General features: G+C 39.8%; 2 protein-coding genes across 6 annotated transcripts in view; both read right to left on the bottom strand.

Annotated features, from left to right (window-relative positions):
- The window catches only part of map3k15 (mitogen-activated protein kinase kinase kinase 15), a 30251-nt gene extending 11436 nt beyond the window's left edge, over positions 1 to 18815 (bottom strand). Inside the window, exons 1-23 of one of the 4 annotated variants that reach the window (XM_038731726.1) lie at positions 18028 to 18815; positions 15602 to 15741; positions 15304 to 15327; positions 14977 to 15057; positions 13893 to 14086; positions 12327 to 12495; positions 12108 to 12214; positions 11074 to 11244; positions 10821 to 10933; positions 10236 to 10395; positions 9622 to 9772; positions 9423 to 9530; positions 8869 to 8918; positions 8421 to 8516; positions 8193 to 8280; positions 6429 to 6562; positions 5352 to 5479; positions 4961 to 5091; positions 4104 to 4209; positions 2728 to 2885; positions 2354 to 2537; positions 1351 to 1528; positions 397 to 571 (exon numbers count right to left, since the gene is read on the bottom strand). In XM_038731726.1, the coding sequence (XP_038587654.1) occupies positions 397 to 571; positions 1351 to 1528; positions 2354 to 2537; positions 2728 to 2885; positions 4104 to 4209; positions 4961 to 5091; positions 5352 to 5479; positions 6429 to 6562; positions 8193 to 8280; positions 8421 to 8516; positions 8869 to 8918; positions 9423 to 9530; positions 9622 to 9772; positions 10236 to 10395; positions 10821 to 10933; positions 11074 to 11244; positions 12108 to 12214; positions 12327 to 12495; positions 13893 to 14086; positions 14977 to 15057; positions 15304 to 15327; positions 15602 to 15741; positions 18028 to 18343 (3162 nt within the window). In that variant the 5' untranslated portion in view covers positions 18344 to 18815. The remainder of the gene's footprint in view (positions 1 to 396; positions 572 to 1350; positions 1529 to 2353; positions 2538 to 2727; positions 2886 to 4103; positions 4210 to 4960; positions 5092 to 5351; positions 5480 to 6428; positions 6563 to 8192; positions 8281 to 8420; positions 8517 to 8868; positions 8919 to 9422; positions 9531 to 9621; positions 9773 to 10235; positions 10396 to 10820; positions 10934 to 11073; positions 11245 to 12107; positions 12215 to 12326; positions 12496 to 13892; positions 14087 to 14976; positions 15058 to 15303; positions 15328 to 15601; positions 15742 to 18027) is intronic. The other 3 variants (XM_038731735.1, XM_038731742.1, XM_038731749.1) reach the window with 3 other exon arrangements.
- A 1869-nt stretch (positions 18816 to 20684) lies between these two features.
- sh3kbp1 (SH3-domain kinase binding protein 1) overlaps positions 20685 to 24753 on the bottom strand; it is a 43767-nt gene continuing 39698 nt past the window's right edge. For both annotated transcript variants that reach the window (XM_038731716.1, XM_038731708.1), the window contains one exon: positions 20685 to 22904. In XM_038731716.1, coding sequence (XP_038587644.1) covers positions 22866 to 22904 — 39 coding nt within the window. In that variant the 3' untranslated portion in view covers positions 20685 to 22865. The remainder of the gene's footprint in view (positions 22905 to 24753) is intronic.

Here is a 24753-nt window from a genome sequence, read left to right as displayed (position 1 = left end):
TGTATGTTGTCTGTCTGTACATTGACAAACTGATAATTGTATTTCTTTATTTTGTCATTTTGTCACCTCTCCGTAGTGATTGTCATACACCAATCAGCCGTAACAGTATGACCACCTGCTGGTCTTTATGTAGTTCTCCCTTTTGCTGCCAAAACGGCCCTGAGCCATTGAGGCATGGACTACACTGTGTATGCCCTGTGTGTAGTGACACCTTTCTATCAGAACCAGCATCAACTTTTTCAGCACTTTGACCCACAGTAGCTCGTCTGTTGGATTGGACCACACGGGTCAGCCTTTGCTCACCTCGTGCACAATTGAGACCGCCCATAACTGTGTCGCTGGTTCACCCCTTTTCCTTGCTTGGACAATTTGAATATGCAGTATATATAAACACACCTGAATGTGGTTTTCCCTGAGGTTGGAGATGACCTTTGCCTGGTCGTCATTGAGAACCTTGAACAGAATCGCCCGTCTCTCGCTGTCCTTCTTCAACAGGAACAGACCGCTGTCCCTGTCTTCTGGAGAGGCGGGGGCACTGCGGTCCTCCGACACCGAACCCTCATCTGGGACACTGCAACACACACGCGCACACACACAGAGTGATCTCACAGCACTATAAAATAACACATGGAGTACACAACTGATTTACAACTGCGTGACGCGTCATCCAGTTTATTTACAGATACAAGCCTCTCCTGGCTACTGTGTGTGCCCAGGAAAGTGCAGAGACAGCATGAGTCAGCGCGGCTGGACGTGCACGGATTCGTATGCACACATGTGTGTCTGTGCACGAGGCAGGTGTGCGTGTGACGGTGCGTGTGTGCTCTGTCGCAGCTGAAGCTCGTAAAAAGGATCAGACCTCATTATAATAGTGTTGTAAAAGGCAGCGGAGCGCACTGTGAGCCCAATAAGGCCACCTGCCACCCAAACACACACACCTATAATACACACAGTCGTGTTTACATCACTTCAGAGGACGTTACCATTGACATGCAATCAAATTCTGGGGACTTACTTACTCTAACCCTAAACCTTCAGTCTTCATCTTTAAATGTGATGATTTACATTGAGGGGACATGCATTTTGTCACACACAAACACACACACACAGAGTTTGTAATATATTATTTTTGCATTTCAGCAGGACTGAAGGCCAATCTGATGCCACCCAGGTTAACTTGAGTGTTGGAGTCATTTAAGATGCTTTATTTAATGCAAATTCAGCAAAGCAATAGCAGCTGAGATAAAGAAGAAATCTATGCCGTACCTCTCAAAATCTTGTAAAATCTAAAAAAAACTTGACCCAGCTCACCTGATTGAACTCACTATCTGCTCTCACACACAAACACACCTCAAGTAGTTGGAGTTGTGGGGTTTGAGCAGGTTCTCTGAGCCAGACCTTTTCTTCTTCTGGAAGAAAACGTCGTGTTTGGAGTCGCAGTCGGGGCTCACAGAACCGTGTTCACTGCTGCTGCTCCCTGTGGCCTCGCACTGCAGCTGCACCGGCAGGGAAACGCTGTGGATGTAGTCTGCAAAAACATCAGTTAAGAAAAGGACATGAATAAATGTAAGTCTTGGGAGGTTTTTTTAACAGCGTCAAGTGTACGGGATGATCTGATAATGACTCAGTGCTTAGAAATGCCCCATATATTAGTTTTTTCATAAACCAATCAGATTTGGACACGACCTCCATGAGCCAATCATTTGTTGCTGTCAAACTTTAAAATCATTCGCCTTCTCTGCTGCTGTCAGCTGTAATTTAAGTCTCCGACTGATGCACTTCCACCCCTCTACCTTATTCACCTTCACTTTTCACCAGACCTAGTTGTCTACCTGGTCCATCCAGCTAGCCTTAATGTTCTTCTCCTTCAACAGTGTCCAGAGACACATGGTGCTTTTGTCAAATTACCAAGGACTCCACACGTATTACTGGGTAATGGTTTTTTTTATCATTGTGCAAATAAATTTGTTCCCTAAGAACATTTTAAGCACTTTTTTCAATTAAACTCTCCTGAATGAACTACGTTTAGGGGTTAAGACAACAACTGTATGGTCTCCTTTCTTTTTAATGTCTATTAGATTATGTTTTATGTGTGTATGAGTATCTATTGTTGTGTCAGTGTGTTTTTAAAATGCTGTCTGCTGTCTGCTGTGAGCAGTATAAATTGTGTATATTTTGAAATTTGTCACTATGCAGAGGCGAACAAATTAGTATTCTCCTCTGGGGATTCATAAAGCTATCCATATTTCTATCTTTCTGGGAACATCTGGTAGAAAGTGTTTATGTGAAGGACTTTCGGTTCCTGCAGGGAGGTCATCACTGGATAATGTACTGGCTGTGCACGTGTGTTCACCTGATGGTTTGAAGGCAATCTTGCTCTTCTTGCCCTTAGCGTTGTGTCTGACAAAAGTGTCTCTGAGGAGGTCCGACGCGATGGCTCTCTTGTGAGGGTCCGGCTCAAAGCAGCGCAAGATGAATGCCTTGGCCTCTAGTGACAAGGACTCAGGGATCTCTGGGTGGATCTTAAACATGCCCACCTGCAACATAAAACCACAGACGCACAAAGTATTTAAGGACATGCAGAGAGAAAGTTTAGAAATTAAATCCCACATCCACTTTTCTCCACCCTTTCCGTTACTAATATAAGATTTAAGATATATCCTTTTTACAACAACACTCACATAGAAGCAAATACATGTACTGAGTCACCTTAAGTGACCCAGTTACCTTAAACATCGCTGCCTGTGGTTCTCCCAGCTCGTGAAAGGGCGGTTTCCCTGTGGCCATTTCTATAATAGTGCATCCCAGGGACCAGATGTCAGCCGGGGCCCCGTACCCTCGAGGGCCCTTGTCAATAATTTCTGGAGCCATGTACTGCAGAGTGCCTGCAGACATAGAGGCAGAGATAATAACCTGGAACAATCTTTACGAAAATATAAGGCGATGCAAGCAAGTCATTTAGCATCAGCATCTACAAATCTTTGTCCGACTTACGAAATGAAACTGATATTTAGAAATGTTTCTGGACAGGTGGCAACAGCTGGCGCTTGTCTTGTCTAAAAATTTATTACAAAGTCAGCTTCAACCTAACTGGAGGTCTGGGAGAGGAGACAAATCTATATAATTAATGTAGAAATGGCTTTCATTTGAACTTTATTTCTGAAATCCAGACTTTTAGACAAAGTGGCGGAGCAGAAAAGAAAGATTTGCTAACAAAATTTGACTCATTTTATTGGTTAAAAAAAAGACAGAAGACATGGGATTAGAGTTATTTTAGTCCCAAAAAGTGACTTCAGGAGAAATTGCTGACTATCTTTTGTTTTATCTCCAAGTTTTTTTGTCAGCTGTCAGTAATTCTGAGCAGATTTGGCATGTGTGGTCTGCTCTAAATGCTGATGTAAACAGTGAGAGACAGAGTGAGCTATAAAAAGATAGTCAGAGGGGAGAGAGAGGGAAGCGGCACAGGAGAAACAGATAAGGACACACACTCACACACACACCTGCTAATGAAAGGTAAACACCCTCTGCTTGATTAGCTAACCTAATTACACACCTCGCTCGCTTCTGGAGAAGGCCAGATGGCCAATGAATGTGTATGTTTGTATGCCTGCACATGCACATTCGTACACGCTCGTGTGTCCCAAGTGTTTCCATAGAGGCTTATAGTGGCTCTTGACATTTTGTCGGACCATGCAGACTCACGGTCTGCAGCATTTCTATGACTCCAGACTCCCTGTACTCCCGACTGAATGACTGCACTGGGATGTGTGCCGTTTTTTTTAAGCCATCACTGCAGTAGTTTATTTTTCTTTCAACAAGTTGTTTACCAATGTGTGCTGTTGTGGTAACAAAGTGTAATTTTTTATGTTGTAAAAAATTTCTCATATGTTCACATCTGGACGTTCCTCAGTAGAAAACATTTCCACTTTTACATTTACCATATGTTGGAGCTCTATGCATTTACCATAATGAAATCCTTATGACAGATTCATGTTTGAAGAATCTGTCGCCAGTAATGCCAGTAACAATTAAACTACAAGTATTGTAGTACATATTAGCAGGACAACAGCATAATTTATAGTAGGAAGAAGCAAAGAAGTTACCGGTGAATGTCTCTGTACAGGGATTGACTCCTGCCAATCGCTTAGAAGTACCAAAGTCTGAGATCTTCAAGACACCACTGTAGGTATTCACCAACACATTATCACCCTAATGAAGAGACAGACGACAAGTAAGATGGGCTAAGATTACATCAAATGTTTTACCCTGAAAAAGCTATTCATATTTTCTGCAGCATAAGTATGATTTACACTGGGGACGATGGGTGACATGTCCCCACCACTTTTTGAAATAAGTTTCTAAAGCATGATTTGTAAAAAAGGTGATGCAAGCTGAAAGACATCAGTTTTGTCATAGTTTAGGATGTGGTCGGAACATTGTATGGAAGTTATTTGTGCGATCAACATTGTTGAGTATTTACGTATTGTCGACTCTGTAGTAGTCTACGCTATACCCCTTTTATGCGCATTTATCCAATTTTTCCCAATGTAATTTGGAATCCCATAATGATCCCCCAAAATATTTCCTAAAATCTCAAATGCTGAAGACCGTTAAAAATGTTTTTTCGTCTGAGCCCCTATGTCCCTATAATTTGTGTTGATCTGCAACTGCACCCGAATGATATGTAGCTTCACATGTAGTCCCAAATGCCAGTGGAGTTATTTGCCCTTATAATTATTCTCACGGACATTTCAGATTAAATTTGTATAATATTAAAATGCCTTGCCTGAAGCTTTAAGGAAGATATAATATGTGTAATATGCTACAATAATCCCAAACCGGGATTGTTACTTCAACCAGCATTTTATTATCCAATCATTACCACACCATAATGATGTTACACTTCATCGAATCACAGACTGTGTTGTTAGGCAGTCTTGCTCGACGCGCTTCCTTGTACCTTGATATCTCGGTGGACGATCTGGTTCTCGTGCAGGTATCGGAGCCCCTCCAGGATCTGTCTGGTGTAGAAGATAATAGTCGCCTCCTTTAGAGGGCCCCATTTAGACCGCAGCAAGGCAGACAGGCTTCCTGGAGAAAGGAGAGAAGGAGTGTCCAAAACCTATCATGAAATGGGAAGACGACCAAGCAGTTAGAGAGACCGCCCAGTAACCGAGAGGTCACAAGCACTGATCTCTGAAATACAGTCAATTTGTCCATCATCACATCTGAGCTATGTTTTAGTTTATTTAACAAGAATATCTTTTTTGAGACATTTTCTCAAGGTTTGTCACCTACAATGACACAACTGTGTCATTGTTTTACCATCTTTCTCTCTGGTACAAACACACCTCCAGGCACTTGTTCCATGAAGATCTTGATGTAGCCGTTCTCAGAAACGGAGCCCAAATACTGAACAATGTTCCTGTGCTTCAGGTACTTGTGAAGGGCAATCTCTTCATGAAGGGGCTGAGAGTACCTGATTCACAGAGAGAAAAAGAATCAGAGTGAACTACTTTTTTTCCCTTATCCAGATACAGCTTCAACGTGTTTAACATTCTTATGTTTTTACACAAAAACCTAGTGTTGTAAGAATATTGTGAAATTAGAAATGCATTAAAACATTTACTATCCCTTGTGACATTATCCAAATACATCTAGTGTTAAGTTACTCTTTAGCGGCTGCCAAAAAACATTTGCATTGAATTTTAACAACGTTTCTTAACACTAGTTAACCTGACCCCTCACTAAACACGTCCCTCACACAGCAATTGTGCAATCATAGCTTAGCAACCAAAAGGCAAGGCAGGCCTGTCAAGCTTTGGATTTATTCACATCATTCTCCAATCACATGGGACTGTATTGACAGCAATACTCAGCAATACCTAAAACAGAACAAGCAGAAGTACCGTAGAAGGGAAGGATTAAACCTATCTGCTACAATGGTTAGCATGCCAAGCTAACTATATTATAGTATATATATTACAGTGGTAACGTTACTTCAAAATCTGAAAAGCATGAAAAAGCATTATGTTTGCCAACTCATTGGTAAGTCCTCATTCTCAGAGCTCTTTCTCTTATGTAAGTGAAACTTCTTGTCAGAAATACAAAAAGCAATTCAAAGGTCTTGCCTATGTGTTGCTTGTCCAAGTCATTTTTCTATAGAAAGCATCCAACCAGGATAAGAACAAATTTACATGCAGTAAAATACTGTAGTAGGCAGGACGTTAGTATGCAATTTCAGACACAACCCCAGTGTTTTAAAAAAGTGACACTTGACAGTAACTATGGGGAGTAGTCAATTCAAAAATAAAACAAAACAGAAAAAACAACAATTTTTGAATTTGAATGTAGAACAAGGTAAACTTTGATCAGGGTCACTTCAGGACATCATCTTCCTACACAGCAATACACACTAACACACCTACCTGCTGTCCCTCTCAGGGATCTCTTTGATGGCGATTCGCACCTGGTTGCTGAGGTCTCTCCCAGCGTACACCACTCCATAGGTGCCCCGCCCTAGCACCACCCTGTCCCCTGTCTCATTGGTGTCATACTCATACTGTAACACACACAGAAACATACGTATTCCTTATCAGCAATCATCATCAACTGGACCTACGATATAAATTACTAGAGTGGAAAAATGCTGTCAAGTAAGAGTGTTATATAAAATAAAATAAAGATAATAGAATAATATAATAATAATAATAATAATAATATGGTTATATTTATAAATTAACAAAATGCAAAGTGAGTGACCAGAAGAAAAATCTCATTAAAATCAATATTTGGTGTGACCACCCTTTGCCTTCAAAACAGCATCAATTCTTTTAGGTACACTTGCACAAAGTCAGGGATTTTGTAAGCATAGTGTCAGGTTGTGGTTAAACAATCATACCAAACAGGTGCTAATGATCACCAATTCAATATCTAGGTTGAAACACAATCATTAACTAAAACAGCGACAGCTGTGTAAAAGGAATAAAACTGGGTGAGGAATAGCCAAACTCAGCTCAGAAGGTGAGGTTAATGAAGACAATTGAGTTTACTCTGTGGCAAGACTGAGCACAGCAACAAGACACAAGGTATTTACACTTCATCAGCAAGGTCTCTCCCAGGCAGAAATTTCAAGACAGACAGGGGTTTCCAGATGTGCTGTCCAAGAAGCATGTGCGATGTGTAACGTTGAGGACCGTAGACGCAGTGGCCGGCCAACGACACTTACTGCAGCACATGAAACACACATCATGGTTTCTTCTCTTCACCACTGGAACATGTCTGGCAGTGCCATCAGCTCAGCAGAAAACAGTGGGACCCTGGTACACCCATCTAAGAGAAGTCTGGTCAGAAGTGGCCGTCAATGAAGACTTGCAGCCAAAAAGCCATATCTCTGACATGAAATCAAGGCCAAGCGACTCAACTATGCACGGAAACACAGCAACTGGGATGCAGAAAAATGGAAGCTGGTGCTCTGGATTGATGAGTCAAAAATTTATTAATTTAATTTTACTTTGGCTGTGGAAGAAGGCAACTGAATGAGTGTCCACAGACAACAGTAAAGCATGGGTAAGGTTCCTTATAAATTTGGGGATGCATTTCTGCAAAAGTAGTTTTTGGTCAGAATCAATGGTCTTTATAATGCTAAGTACATGCTTATTCATTAAGCAATACCATCAGAGAGGCATTTGACTGGCCCCAAATTTATTCTGCAGCATGACAACGACCCCAAACATACAGCGAAAAGAACCATCTTCAGGTTAGAGAAGAACAAGGAGTCCTGGAAGTGATGGTATGGGTCCCCACAGAGCCCTGATCTCAACATCCTCAAGTCCGTCTGGAATTGAATTGAGAAGGAACTGAAGCTGCCTAAATTCACAGAAGAATTGTGGGTAGTTCTCCAAGATGTTTGGGCCAACCTACCTGCAGTGTTCCTAAAAAAAGATGTGCAGTGTACCTCGAAGAATTGATGCTGTATTGAAGGCAAAGGGGAATCCCACCAAATATTGATTTGATCTTCTGTTCATTCGCTTTGTATTTTGTTAATTGATAAATACAATCAATTAACATGTCTACTTTTTAAAACATTCTTACTTTACAGCATTACTTCCACATCTGCCTAAAAACATTTTTGGCTATATCTGCCTAAAAACATTTTTGGCTATATTTTATGCATTTAAACACCCCCTGACCTCCAGTGTATCTCCATCTCCTTCCCCCTCCAGCTCTACAGCATTCCCTGTACCATCAGATATCATCTCTTTCACCATGGAGCAGAACCTGAAACACATATATACAAACAACCGGATGCAGACATTATAATGTTATTATTTCCAATTCATGGCCATCAGGTCAATACAATCGCACATACGTACTGTACGAACACCTACACAGACACATCTAGAGGTGTGTGTCCTCACCGACCGCACTGTTCTTCAGTTGAGAAGTAGATCTGGAAGTCATCTGAGTTATCGTGGACGTAGAGGAAGCAGCAACGTTCGTCAAACTTACTGATACTGCAGACAGGTGAGAGTAGAGAGAGCTTAATTTCTCTTTTTTTTGTTACATACATTTTTGTCACTCTGTTGTATGACATATTTTACAAATCTACTCTTAAACCATTCATTTAGTTTTCCAGTGTTTGGTCATGCAATTTATTTTAAAATGCAGTAAAGCAAAGAATCCAATCTGGCATCATTAGCTCATCTGACTAATACGTTTTAATTCTTTTCAACCCAAAACTAAGAAAGTTTACTTTGTATCTCTCATAATAATTCAACTAAATAAACTGTGAACACTTTTTTTTTGTTACATAATGTCAGTTTGGCAACTTTTGCATTTTATTCACCTCCAGCTTAACATTCATACCTAATGCCTTTGATGGACATTGCTGTGAAGTTCCACTCATGGATCCCTTTCTGTAATGAAAGTGAAGTCACATATTCAACCAGGGTGAACCATGAAAAAGCATTACTCAATCATGAACAGAAGGAGATGGCACAAGTGTGATATCCAGGTTTTCATCCAAATGTTGCGCAATTTCTTTTTCAAATTTCAAGAAAATCAAAATAAGGAAATTCACATCTATGAGCATTTCCATTTATTGCCATTATGCAAATATAAGGATGTTGATTTCTCAAGATAAAACAGTTGGTGGCACTACATTCTCTTATCAGGTGGTATTAAACTGAAGAAAAAGACCCAATCGATACAGAAACTTTTCCACCTTAGACAAGGATAAAAACCTTTTTGTGATCCTTTTACTTGATTTTTGGTTTGGTTAGATTTTTTCTACTGTTTTATGCGTAAATTAAAAATGGTGATAAAAGCACGTGGATGTAAATGCACCTAGTTAATGACAATTAGTTACTTGTCAATGGTGCAATGCAACAAAATGCTGCGGTGAAGAGTCATGTTCTTACCGTTTCGGCAGGAGAAACATGCCAGATAGAGACGTTCTTCTCCTCAGCCTCGTTGTTAATGGACACATAGGAGGGCTGGTAAACTTTAGTTGGCTCCAGAATCAACACCTGTAACAGAAAAAGAAAGATTGATAGACATGTTAGCATGTGTCTCTGAATATCTGATCAAGCATGTGTGTGTTTGTGCATATGTTTTTACTGGAAACCGCAGTCGATTAGTGGTGCCCTGCGTGGCCTCTACGATGATGTCCATCCAGAAGTTGAGTCTATCCCGCTGAGGAGAATGTTCCACCGTCTGCTTCTTGAACCTCTGGATGAGCTGCAGGTTCTGCACCACCGACCGCAAATACCTGATTGAATATATACATAAAACAAGTTATAATCACATGTCTTTTCTGGAATTAAATCATTAACGGACAAATTGTTGGTTATTATTTGGATTTTTGTATCATGCTTATGGTAGCTGAAAGGAAATAGGAACCATTTTTGTGATAAACAGCATAAGAGTAAATGGTAACACATCACACAAATTATGGATTTATTTTGTCTAGCCATTGCCAGAGCCTCCTTTTAGTCCTCCTGTGGTCATCCTGTCATTGGTATTTGAAAATACAGTGGCTAAAAGACTACTTTGATAAATAGTTTCCTTGACAGTCGTTATTCTGTAGGAATAGAGTAGTTCATAAACATAAAACTACTTTTCTCTTTAAATAACGTACTAAATGTACTCATAACAAATAAGTACAGGTAGTGCACCTTATCAGTGCTGACCACATAGAAACATTTCTATTCATGTACAAACAAGGTCTTTACCAGAGAGGCGGCTTGAGTTTGAAGAGTTTCTCGGCAGCCTGAGTAGCTTTAGGGATGTCGTTAGCTAGCATGCTAACGGTGAAGAACTGGCCCACATCCCAGTAGTTATTCATTTTCTCCAGCGAACCTTTGCGCCCCAGCAGACTGTTCAACCTCACACCTAAAACATCAAATTATAAGTGTGGTGAACACAGTCATATCCTTTATTTATGTATTAATTTATATAACCATTGAGCTTTATTTGGGAAAAAAGGACCAAACTATTATTTTCTAGCAATCTCTACATTCATAATTCTTAATTTTGTATAGAGCATACTGCAGTTCAACAACACAGATTTTATAGCCTACCTAGCTAGCCTATTTTGTTCTTCTTTACTTCAGAAGATTTAATTTATTATCTTAGTTTGCAGTTACTGTATCAGTAAACTAATTTAGCTTTAAGATTACTGTACTGAGCCCAGAACACCAGTGGACGCAGTAAACATTTGAACCATTGAAAGCAACTGACACATTTGAAAATGTTCGACGATTCCAGCTTGACTTTACAATCAAGCAAAGGGTTTGTCAGGTTCAGGATCTTCGTACCTATTTTCCTCAGTTCAATTGAGCTCTCAAACTGTTGGCCAGCAACTATGAGCAGGACAGCCAGGTTGATACCAGAGTAAAGAGTTGGCTGCAGCTCAAATCCCTTCCTGTACCTGCAGATGGGGGTGACACAATGATGAATTCATTAATGTAATTAGATGCAGATCAGGTTGCTTATCGATAGCGTGTGGAAATAATGAGATATATTCATGAAAAAGCCATACAAAGTTTATTTGAGGGGGTCTGTTCTCACCACTGTATAGCGTTGTCCCTGTTTTTGGTGTCTTTGCAGTCCGAGTCCAAGAAGATGTCCTTGTATATCCGTCCACAGAGGCAGAACATGTCTGGCGCTGGATGTTCACACGACTGCAACACCTGCAGCATCACTCTGAGAGCCTGCTCCCTGTCACCGGGACTGTTCCTCCTGAACACGTACAGATTTATAAATGACTGTGAGACTATATTTTAGTCATTTACAGTCCATAGTTCATAATTAAATATTTCTGTTTTGCTTTACTTACTCTTTAATTTACAGTTATGTTGAAATCAATAATATAATCCCCAATTTCATACCTAAATATCATTATCAAATGTGAGTTTAACCACATCAAATCACACAAATTCCACTAGAGTCAAATGCTATGATGGCAGATACTGCTAAAGTTAGCTAATTACCGCTAGCAGTAGTTTAACATCAGCTGGGCTTCATTTCCACCATGACTGGATTAAGCCACTGCCTCTTTTAGTTATATGAAATAATAAACTGAAAATAGATTTAGTTCAGCTTTAGCTAAGGGCTAGAAGTGTCTCTTCAGATAGCTTACACTTGATTCTCTCCTGCTAGTTGTCAGTTGACAGTTTACATGCTGTTTTAACAGAAATTATAAATTTCTATGGGATAATAATTCCCTTTATAATAAAACAGATGCCACAAACTTAGATTCTGGTCTCAACCCAATAATAATGTAGCTAGTTACTGTGTTTTGGCTTTCGATGGCAGAATACATTAGGGGGTTTTGGTGAAAACAAGGAGGAAAAAACAAAAGCCGTACTTCTTCCTTGTGGAATAAATAGAGTTTTACTAAATCTAATCTTAGATGAGTTTTTAAAGCCTTGCAAAGGTTGTTTCTGAAGCGAAACCACTGAAATGTCAGTGAAAAGGGAATGAAAGCCTAAAAAAAAACCCACTTTTAATTAGGGGCTAAATGTTTGGCAGTAAAAGCTTCCTTTGGCACACTATGAATGAGTTCTCCTCTAGGCCCGAGTTTCAATCCAGCTTCTGTGTACCTGTTGAGGGCAAAGGCATAGTGGAACTGGATCATGGGCTGGGTGGCCAGATCACAAGTCGGCAGCATCTCCAGAGTCTGCACCAGCTTCACCATGGCGTCGTAGTCCTGGTGGTCACATAAGGGGAAACTATTTCTGCATGTATGTGTTTAGTAAAGGTAAATTCTCTCTATAGATTTTTTATATATTGCTGTTGTTAAATTAAGACCATGTTTGTACCTGTATGTCTCTGTAAGAAAACAGCAGGTTCATGACGATGTCCTGGGTGAGGACCTCTGTGTTGTCGATTCGGAGTTTGATGCGGGAAAGCTCTTTGGCCAGCTCCTCTCCCTGGTACTTCTCTCTGGCCTTCCTGATGTCATTTAGCAAGGTGTCCTTAAAAGAAGCACTGCAGAAGGTGGACAGATGGAAAAGGTGAAAATCACAATGATGTTGATAAGCACAAAGTCCTTGCCTTGGCAACACTGTACTTGTTGACTAAGGCATTAGAAAAGCTGATTCTAGCCAATGTTTTAAAACTCACTAAGTGCTATTGACTGTTGTATTTTTGCACTCACCATTGCAACAAAAGAGCCACTGGTGCATCATTAATTCTCACAGATGTTTTTTACAATCATGCAAAAGATTGGTTTTAACCAATTGTGTCCTGATTTTTTTGTGTTCTAACACAGTTTGTAAAAACATACTGTCATCAGTAAATGGTGTCTTCTTGGAATAAGTTAGGATAAAAATGTTTCAGTTCAAGGTTATAAGAAACACGGGAAGAAAACCCAAATGTGCTGCTGATTATGAGCTACATTCCCACTAAGTAAGAAGAGAAAATGCCTAAACTGTGGTATTAGGTTAACTTTATTATCCCCAAGGGGAAATTCTGCTTGGGCACAGTGCAGTGTTGATCAACAAGAACCTGAGAACCATTGAAGCATTGTTGGCAACATAGTTACATGGATTAAAGTGCTAAAGTTCTAGTGTGGTTGTTGCACAATGCGCCATTAAACTGAAGTTTGTGTAAATCATGATAGGATAATGATGGCATGATTTTCAATTGATTAATACATCATTTTTTGCCACTTATCCAGGTCTTTGTAATTAAAATAATTACTATAATTATTGTTATACATCACTGGGAAATACAAAAAAATTTAATATGATAATAAATAATAGTACGCCATATCATCTGTAATGAGAATTTCATGAGAACCATCTTTAAAACACTGCCATGTAACTAATCTCACTAGGGGCCTCCAGCCTCTTTGGTATGGTGTCAATGGAAGGTAAATGTGTGTGATGCTTTAACATATGTCCAGAGGGGTCATGACTTTAAGCGGTTCACCACATGTACCTTGGACATGGGTGTCTTTCTATAGATCCAGATTGAGTGTCCCCTAGGGAACACTGAAAGACACCATGTTCCTTTGATGAGATAGTACTCCGACCCTGAGACTACGATAAAAGCTGCATGTTCTGAGACACTGCAGCTCACTCGGATGATACTCGTTGCGTGTGTGTCCCAGTGAGTTCCTTCTGCAGAAGACTTTCAGATATTACTGAACCTGCAGAAACCCTGTCCCAAATAACTTTTTAAATATAATTTCTTGTATTATTGATTAATGAATACATCCACAAATTTTGGGTATGAAAACAGTGCTCTTTGGATCATGCATTTGTGGGATAATTTGGTCAAGATGCAAGCTAATGCAAAATTGATCACAGCTGCATGTTGGGGGCATTCAGGCTGCCCACTGTCATACACAGTACATACATTTATGTTTAAAAGTGTCTCACCAGGATGTGACGTGGATGTCCTTCAGCAGGCTGGTGAAGCGGTCAGTCAGGGGAACGCAGAGAGGCCCCAGCAGGTTGTCCCAGCTGGGCTGCATATACTCACTGGCCCTGCGTTGGGCGTCACTCTCACAGCACATATACTCATGGTTAGGAGTCACTATGTAGGGAATGAAGTAGTAGTTACCACTGGATGCCTGGAAGGACAAAGGGTGGGGGTGTCAAAGGAAAAAGAGGACTCAGATTTGAGTGTGAGTACAAGAAGTACTTTTAAATGCATAAATATAATACAGCTATATATCAGATAAACACACCGGATGCTGATGGCAGGTGATAAAGGAGTCTGGGCAAGGAAAAACAAGAAGAGGAAGGGAGGGGAGAGTGGGGAAACCTGAGAGAGTGGGGATTATAAAGTGATTAATGAGGAGGATCAGTTCGAGAAGAGGATCAGCACACCACTGAGATTGTTTGGTAGCATCATGACTACATCAGCAAAGGTTAGCACAATAAGTAATAAGGCTCACATGGCTGTTAAAACATCCAGAACAGCATGAACAAACACACACTGCAAAAACTTTCTTTTTGATTTCCTTTTTCTTTGTTTTTACATCTCTTGACAGTATTCTTTTAATGTTACACCTATTCATGAAGAACAGTAACGAGTGATAAAGATGGTTGATGGTTGGATATTTAGACTCATGGTCACAAAGCTACACTGCCCAAAATTCAGCATTTCTTTGACATAGAGGATGAATGCAGGATATGTCGACCTTGATATCCCCCTCTGCATAACAGAGCCCCATTAATTTCATAAATGATCTCATCTAAAAGGAGATAGTGGCTATTTTTACAGTGATTTATGACAAAGTTGAGATACCATCATCATCAAAACACGAGCTGCAGAGTCACTGCCATTTCCAAAACTCATTTTATCCTTCTTTGGCTTTAAATCATGCTGTTAGGGCATTTAATTTATTATTCACACAACATCCCATGGGGAGGTCACTGTTTTTTTTAGCCCCTCCTCCATGTTTGTTGTTATTATTAGTCCATGAGGAAAGCTCCTAACATGCAGCATGGTACCTACTTTATTGCGCAATCCAGAGCCTCTGTACTCTGGAGGCAACTGAACCCAGGGAAAACCTACTGCTGGAGGACGAGTGGCCTTCTCCACACACACACACACACACACACACATTAAAAATCAGTTAATGCAAGAGTCTATTTCAGGAGCCTGCCACGCATGTTTTTACACGTGTGTCTGTGTGAAAGAGAGAGAGTGAAAGCATGTAGGTATGTATTCCTGCATTTGCGTGAGATGACTAACCACAAAAATATTATTCCACAAATAGCATGACACTGTGTATACACATAAATGTCTGTGAAACACACACACACACACACAGGAACTTACTGTGTTTTTCTGTGCCACCATGTCCTGTAATGAGATAAAGCAAAGAGCATGTGAGGTTGCAATTCAAGACTTGACAGCAAAGTATATTCTTGTGTACTCCTGAGTTGTATAACTACTTCAAACAGCTGTTTCCCCCTGGCAGCACAGTACAAGACTGACTGTACTGCACACATACAAACACACATGTCTGTAAATAACTTATTGGATCACTTTGTTCTAAGGAGGTGAGAAGGAATGATATCCCTGAACTGTTCTGTAAATACACCGGCAGCAGATTCACATAAGTGTGTGTGTGTACCTTCAGTGACTGTGCAGTGTCAGGGTCAGTGTCATGGTACAGGATGACGTTGTTGGCCATATCGAAGCTCTCCCTCACACCCAGATGGTAAAACAAGGAGGGCTGCCGAAACACATCACTCATGTCCACAACCGCGATGTCTAGGAGGGAGCAGAGACAACAACGGTGACTACGACCACAAGGATGCCTCATGAGGGTGACAACAAAAAAGCTTAAACTTTAAAATAAATACAATGAGTTTCTTTGTACAGATATGCAGAAGTGACCCTCCTTCCATCCCATGAACTAGGATTAATGCCCATATTGAATCCATCTGCCCTTGAGTAAGACACGCATGACCTCTAACCTCATTAAAAGTTGGAATGTTTCTGCAGGAAGCATTTTTAAAGACAACAAAAAAGACAGTTGGAAGCTCCTCGCTTGCAAAATGTCTTTCTTCTATATGTGTCCCTGGAGTAGTTTAATCCTAAAACAGTGCAAATAAAGAATAACAGTATATGTGTTTCCTAAACTATACCTTTTACCTGTGAATTTGGAAAAAGATGTTGCTTTCTAGTGGTCCACAGCCATGCTAGGCTGCACTTATGCACAGTGGTGCTTTGAGCTAAATGCTAACGTCATCATGCTAACATGCTAACAGTGGCAAAGATGCATGCTGATGTTAAAATGTTTACCATGTTCACCATCTTAGTTTAGCGTGTTACCATGCTAATATTTGTTAATTAGTGCTGAACTCAAACTACAGCGTCTGAACAAAGTCTGATGACACTAGTTGTTTTTGCAGGTATGTGGTTATACATTTTGACCTGGTAATGGTGCTGGATGAAAGGTTAGACGTTATTATGATACATCGTCTGGGGACAAAATTTCATGGCAATCTATCTAATAGATGTTAAGACATTTCCCTCAAAACCACAAATGTCAAACTCGTGTTGGTGTGGACCAAAATAGAGGTCTGCAGGAAGGTTGACAAACTGAGATAATAATCCCCAGAGCCACCCATGGCCAACACAATTGCAGTTGAGATAAGCAATCTAATTGTCAGATAAGATTAATATATGGGTGCATGTTGTAGTGTTTGGTAATGTAGGGTTGAGAAAAGCAATGTATGTGAGAGAACGAATGGAGAAATAAATAACACTGAAAGAGAGAACGTGTGTTGTAAAAATAATGACAATCATCTAACATCACTAACTGGTGTAAATACATATTTAAATACACGTTCATAAACATGCCATGGGTTTATTTAAATGCTTCTTGTAGCCAAACTTAAACAGTGGCAGCATATTGAGGTAAATGTTCATGTCAACAAAGCTGGTAGCCAGTGAGGAATTGAGAATATAAACCACATTTCTTTTTATCTTCTTTTTCTTTCAAACACTCTTTTACTAACACTTTTCTTTTTAAAATACAGTAGAAGCTTGAATAGTGAAAGATGATGGTGCATCAAAGTGTACAACTGTGTACAGACAATTACAGGCTAGTAGTGTGTCTGAGAGTAATTATCTGTGACTAATGAGTGAGTTATAGTATTTTATGTCTTATGATAGTAATGACAAGACAGACTATACATTAAAGAATTTGTACACTCACAGCAGGAATTTGGTGATTTACAGTCAAAATAGGCACTCAGATATTTTAATTATGTAAAAGTAGCACTAGTGCAGTGAGGGAAAGTACAAATCATTAAAATATAGCCTATGCAGAAAAAACGATTTTAGAATAAGAGTCTATAGCTATTACATTATTGGATTGTAATTATTGATGCATTAATGTGTATCACTTTAATGTTGCAGCTGATTTAATCACTTTATGTAGCCTACTGCTGGGTGGCTTAATCCATAACACACCACAATGTGTCCGTTAAATTTTTATTTTGTCTTTATAATCTGACTGAAAACTCATCTCTCCTGAGAAGACGTGTAAATAGCTCATTACTCATATTTATTGCTGCTCTTACTAGTTGTCACTTACAGATATCATACTTATGCTTTATTGAGCTTGCATGCTGTCCCTCAGATAGGTTGCTTTGGATAAAAGCCTCTGCCACATGAGTGGCAATCTGCCACATGAGTGGCAATGTAAATGTAGCCTAAATGGCTCTGCAAAGTAGCTAAAAACTAAAGCTTTCAAAATAATAGGGCAGTGCAAAGTAATTTTCCAAATATAGGCTTGTGGAGCAGAAGTATGGAAATAAAATGGAATTACTTAAGTGAAATAGCCTACCACTACCTGAAAACTTTACCAATCTGCAGTTGGTTAAGCAAATCTAGGTTTCAACAGCATTTCAGTGATTATTTCAACATGCAGCCAAGATTTCCTACATGCTGTTTAAACCACTTTTGTGCAACATTTTACCAAATAATCCCAGTTTGACGAGTTTGACCTACAAATGACCAGAGCCGTGCTGTTTCACTGACACACACCTGCATCGTAGAAACTGTCCAGCACTGATGTCTCTCCAAAGTCCAGCCGTCCGAAGGTCACGGTGGTGAGCAGTGCGCTCTCCGAGTCGCATGCTCTCTGCAGACATTGCAGCGCTCCGGACTCCGGGCTGCTGGCCATCACCGCCTTCAGCCCGTCGTTCAGGACGTACACCACCCGCAGGGAGCGCTGTTTTGCCGGGGGGCATGGGCTGGACACATCGCCCCTCTCCCGGTCCCTTTCCCGCTCCACTATGCATACCCCGGCGGAGTGCTCTCCTCCCATGTCGGCGACCTGTGCGCTCTGCCCCGTATCCATAGCGAGAACCGGGAAGTGTTTCTGCTTTATCTCCTTCCTTCTCCGGTTACTTTCCACTGCTCCCTCCCGCTACTTCCTTTATTCTGTCTTCTCTGGATTGTCCTCCTCTCGCTCACTTGTTGCGCACCTGTAGTCGCTGAAGAGGAGCGCGTCTGAGTTTGTCCCCCCGCATCTACGCCTCATTAACTCACATCATCTGCCGATTATCTCGCACCAAGAAGTCCGCTTGACCCAGACTAGATCCGACTAGATCCGCGTGAAAGAGGAGGAAATGTGGGGAGAGGGGGAGAGACAAAAGTGCATTAAGAAGTTAAGTTATCGCCTACTCCTTTGGCTCTCGCCTTCAGTCTGGTTTTAAGTCGGGGGAGTTTAGCCTATATGCTGGATACCATCGGGTGTTGGCCACAGTCTGTAATGTTATCGCAGTCTCTCTGCTTGTCTAAATATAAAACGATGTGTCCGCATGTCCCCCTCCTCTACACAGCAGCCATGGTTATTCTCAGTTATTGAGGCAAACAGAATCATCAGTTATTTGCTGTTGATCTGTAGCCTACTCAATGTCAAATTTTCCTTTTCCACAATATAGCCGAGAATATTCAAATACCATACAAATAAATATTACCATGTATATAAGTTAATTGATAACGGTAAAATTCTTGCGGTTTCCACAGTCTTTCCACAAACCAGTGACATGTGTTAAATGCTGGACTGTATGCCAGAGGCTATCTACAACACTCTGATGGGACAGCATCAAAATAGGATCAGTGCCATTGGTCCTTCCTGAAAACCTGGCCTACTAAGCATACTGCTTCATCCAATTTATAATATTGACATTTATTAAGACCTTTAACCATATCTCTTTAAACCTGCACTGATTTTGGTGCCACTTTGAGACCACACGGGGGCAGCAGAAACAAGTTGTGAACACAGACATGTCACCTTGTCAACTCTGTTAGCACACATTTAGCAGTTATGGTGCAACATTATCATTCATGTGGAGCTGTGTTTATATCACCTGAGGAATTTAAGTCCAATATTCACTCACTTTTAGTGTCTTGCCCTCCACAGACTGAGTTAAATATCTTTTGATGCTAAATGTTCACCAGTTCCACAGTTTTTGGACTTTCATGTAACTCATGTAACCCATCCACTGTCACGTAATGTACTAATTTCAAACAAAACACTATGTTTTCCTAAACTTAACCAAACTGCATATATACAACATATTAAAAAGTTGTTTCATATAGAGGCTAAAGAGTAAGCCTACCTTGTGCGTCAAATACCGACGCTTTGTCAGGCTTTCTCAGAGGGTCAGCATTTGACTACCTGGGGGTGAGAACATGTTTGTGAACTGCAGATTCAGGGCATAATTCTTTGTTGTCACAAGGAGCGACCCACATGGTCTCATTGTTTTTGCATTGTCATTTGAGACATTATTATAAAAATATAGATTATAAACACTTTAAATCAGTTTTGTTTAGCTGTTGGGACAAACCTTGACGTCATCTGGGCTATCTTGGTTTAGAGTACCCCTTTAAATGTTTAAATTTTTCAGTAAGGTCTTAACTGTTTTCAAGCTGATGGTCTCAGCCTTTTTCTCAGCGTGGTCGTCCACTAACCAGAAGGTCGGAGGTTCGATCCCTGGCTCCTCCAGGCTGCATGTCGAAGTGTCCTTGGGCACGATACTGAACCCCAAACTGGCCCCGGTGTGTAAATGTGTGCGACTTTGCCTCAGCTTATTAGTGTGTGAATAGAGTGAATGTGATGTAGTGTTAAAAGCACTTTGAGTAGTTGGAAAGACTAGAAAGGAACTACAGATATACAGACCATTTACCATTCATTACTGCAACTGCAATAACAAATGGTACTGCAATTGCAATTGTTCACACTTGTATGTTCACAATCATGTTGTTTATACACATACAGACATTTTATACTGTTGTGAAAATTTGAATGTTTTCTTAAATCATGCCCAAAAAATATGTTTTCAGTAACAAACTATTAGAAACCTAATATTACTGTACAGTGAATAGTGAAAGTTGACTAATATGATGTCTTGTTACATATATTCAGGGATTTTATCTGTTCTTTCAGATGAAATAATGCTGTTGCAGAAATTCAGCAGTGGTTTCAGTGGCCATTAAGACTTTCATTTCGTTTTTATGTTCACTCAGACCTTCAGTGACCTGCGAGTATGTCCAGTTTCCGTCTGTCTCTCTCTCTCTCTCACACACACACACACACACACACACACACACACGGTGCTCTGTAACAGTTATCCATGCAGAAGCATCAATTGCTTGAATAAACAGTGTAAAGAGCAACAGAATGGAACAAAATGCCCCTTCATACAGTACTGTATATTAAACAGACACATCTTACCAGCAGACAATTCAAACATTACATAATAGCATCTTTATTACACTGAAATATAAAAGTATATATATTTATCACTATCCTGGAGAGAAAGGACCAAGTCAAGAAAACAACTTGTAGCCTCAGATGTAGCAGTTTTCTTGTTGTCATACGAAACAAAGAAAGGAAAAGAAAGATTTGGAGTCAAAAACAGGAAGGCCACAGTGACGGGTTGCCATAGATTCTGTGCACATATAAGGAAGGGAGGCAAACAGCCGTACATGCTACCACACATACACAGGCATGCACTCACACATAATTGTCTTCCTTTACCTGTGAGGTCCTTTTTCATTTACTACATTCCTCAAACCCTGTCCTTAACTTTACCCTTCACCTGCTGCCAAAAGAGCACCAGAAACATCATCTGCACATGGATCTCAGTTTTGATTTTTGGGGGGTATGTGATGCGACCAGCACAGCTGTTTCTTGAGGTTTCTGGAGTTGTGGGGCAAACACGTGAAACCAAAAAGCAAAAAATAACATTTTTGTCCAGAAGGCAATACTCTTGACATGATAAATATCATAGATAGGCGTGTTCATGCAGTGACATATGCTTTTCTTTGCATAAATGTTTCATTTGCAGCCAAATATCACAGGGCAGTTTTGGATCTTGTCAAAGAAATAGATTTGACATTGTGGGAAATACACTTCTTTGCTTTCTTGCCAATAGTTACATGAGAAAATTGACACCCCTCAAATGTCTGTATGTTAAGTGTGAAGATACAGTTAGGAGATAGTTAACTTAGCATAGCACATAGACTGGAAACAGGGGAAAACAGCTAGCCGTGCTGTGTCAAAAAACAAAATCAGCTCTTTAACATATTGTTTATTTTTTGTTCCATCCATACAAAAAAAAAAAAAAGAGTGTAAGTTGTGTTTTTTTTCAGGAATATATGCCGGGCTAGGGTCAGTGACTTTCTGAAGTAATTTTGTCATCATAAAACCACAAATTGTTTTTTATACCACTCAGTTTTTGTATTGATAAAACAAATAAGATAAAACTTTTTAATTAGCGATCTTTGCAGGTACTGGTATTAGATATACCAGTATACAATATAGATTTTGTTACCTTTGGACAGGGCCAGGATAGCTGTTTTCTCCTGTGTCCAGCCTTTATGAGCTGGCTGTAGCGTCATTTTTAGTGTACCGAAATGAGAGTGGTATTGATCTTCTTATCTAACTCCTGGAAAAAAGAAAACCAATAAGCACATTTCCCTAAATGTCCAACAATTTATTTCTTCTACTATAGCACCTACAGTGTCACTTGTCATGTTGGTTTAATTAAACTGAGGAATAATCCTGATGTGCTTGTAATTTTAACCACCGAACAAGTGGAATATTTGACTGCAAATTAAAAACTTAAGAGGAAATATGTCAATATGCTGTTAATGGCTGATGCTTCAAAATCACCCGCCTGCAGTGTACCATAGAAACATCAATGTTAAGCTAATGCTAATGGAAATAAACCCAAATTCTAATCTTAATCTAGCTCACTGAAGAAGTCAGGACCGGCCAAAACGACCTCACTATACAAAAATGTTGCTAATATGAAGGTTTAAAAACTTCAGTCCTCACATGGATGGAAAAAAAGAACACACACACACACACTCACACATTCACACACACACAGATAAGGGGTGAAGGCCGCAGAGTGGACACAGAACAGCACAGAGGTCGTCTGAACCAACCGGGCTACGAAGTTCAAACTCCAAGTTTCCTTCACACTAATAAACAAAAAGTACCAGCGTGGTGTACTCGCCACGGCCGCCTGTGTCATCCTTCTGTAACTGTGGCAACACGCAGCGACAGGCCGTGGTGCGTCAGTACCAGCGGCACAGCAAGCTTCAAACAAGATAGCAGTACATTTTACAGAGAAGCCTCTTTAAGAGAAAAATAAAGAAGTAAACACAGGATAAGGCGGCGTTGCGGGGTGGGGTGGGGTAGGTGGCTGATTCCATGGTACTAAATTGTTGCTGATGTTGATCGTGATGATCATTTGGCACAAACTTTGTTTTTGGCTGAAGTGTCTCGGCCAACAGTGAGAACGTTTTCAAACGCTGGCCTCCGATGTGGTGATCAGAGTGCGCAGGTACGGATGTTTCAGTCTTCATTTTGACAGGCTCTTCTTTATGTGCTCTACTTCCATCTGTCAAACAAAGGCAGACAAGTTGGGATTTAATTTCGTCTACAATTAAAGACATTTAGCTGTTGGTCTTAAATTCCTTTCTGGGTGAGACTACTGAATTACTATAGATTGCCTTATGCCTTCAAGTATAATTTATGTGTTATTAATAGAGCCCGACCGATATATCGGCCGGCCGATATGAGCTAATTGCATTTAATTGGCATCGGTCGTTTATAAACACACTGCCTCACCACAAAACACACAGAAGAAAACAATCAGCAGATCGGAGTCTACCGCAGCATGTTGACACACATAGAGGGCTGTGTGAGCGGTGAGTCTGTCTTTTGTCATGTTAATTACATGATTGTTTCTGAAACAGTGTGGCAGTTCTAGCAAACGATCCACATTTGTCCCTAGTTCATCACTTCTAAATATTTTCTAAAGTCATGAAACGTTACAGCAGCTAACGCTGCCTGTTGCTAAATTAGCCACAAAGCTAATGCCTTGTTTATCATTGGAGGAGCGCTAACGTTAATGAGCCGTTAAACTATTGTTTCTGACATATTTTAAATTTATCTGCAAGCCGTCTGTCTGCAGTTACAGTCGGCGTGTGTGAAATGATTAAACCAGTAGTGTGAAACTTTTTAGTCAGAGCCATAAGGGCTTTGGTTGTAGTTATAACGTTAGTTAAATAAAACATCAAAGTTGCAGGTCCTCCTTGTAGACAATCATTTAGTATGCATTCAACATCAGGTCACTGTATCATAGACGGCATGATTTAGACAGATGGTGGTTGAGAAATGGTTTCTTGTAGCTTTGGTTAGAATTAAAGAGTGCTGGTAAAAGGATGAACTAGATGTGAATATGCTACATTGAAATTATGGGATTATGTGTAAAGTGAAATACACATGCTTATTCTCTCTCACTCTCTCTGTTTACAGATGACTGAAAAAGTTGCACCTTCCAGCAGTAAATATTTATTGACGTGCATTTGTTTACATGTTCACTTTTTGAGACTGTAATCTATTAACAGTATCTATCTATTAACATAATCTATTTATGAAAATGTTTTATAGCCCACACACAAAGTATTGATTACAGGATTTAAATAATTATTCAATTATCAAAACTGTTGTCAGTTGGCTGATTGACTTGATATGTAATTGTTTTAACAAGGGTCTGTTTTTAAAAGTAATCTTTAAGAAATGTATCTTTATATGTTATGTATTTTACTGTACTGTGGTGCTGCTTTAAATTGAATCTAGTCAACATCTGGAATAATTTGTGTATAACCAGTGATGTGGTTGAACAATATCAATAGATTACATTTTAGGGCTTGAAAAAAAGCTAGCATAGTACATTTAACTAAACAGAGTATAAGATACATAAAAAATAATAATATTGACACTTTTAAGTTTATTGCCACGAAAAAGCATTTTGCCTGTTTTGCTGTAGCTTGTTAGCATTGATTATATATTTACAGTTCAATTACTTTACAGTTTGGATGGCTGACATCCCAAATCTATTAAATTCAATTGTTGACATCTAGATGAATCTATGTAAATCCACCTCCAGATGGATACAGTAATACTAGAACAACTTGGTGTCACATTGCATTCAAAGCAACTGACATAGGGGTGTCCGCATACTTTTGGATATATAATATATCAATGACATCTAAGTGGCATCTAAGAAACAAAGTGTTACTCATACTTCGTGTGTTAGTTTTAGTTCACTTTTGAGGCATTTCTCCTGAAGAGCTAGATACATTAAACACTAACTAAACTTATACATGTATAAACCCAAAACAAACAGTACATAAATATCAATAATATGTACCAACATTTATTGTTAATTTATTCACTTATGA

The sequence above is a fragment of the Micropterus salmoides genome, unplaced genomic scaffold (genome assembly GCF_014851395.1).
Source record: "Micropterus salmoides isolate LMB-PRFRI ecotype aquatic unplaced genomic scaffold, ASM1485139v1 Ms_hic_scaffold_1, whole genome shotgun sequence".
NCBI classification, from domain to species: domain Eukaryota; kingdom Metazoa; phylum Chordata; class Actinopteri; order Centrarchiformes; family Centrarchidae; genus Micropterus; species Micropterus salmoides.
This window is presented reverse-complemented; position numbering and strand designations above follow the sequence as displayed.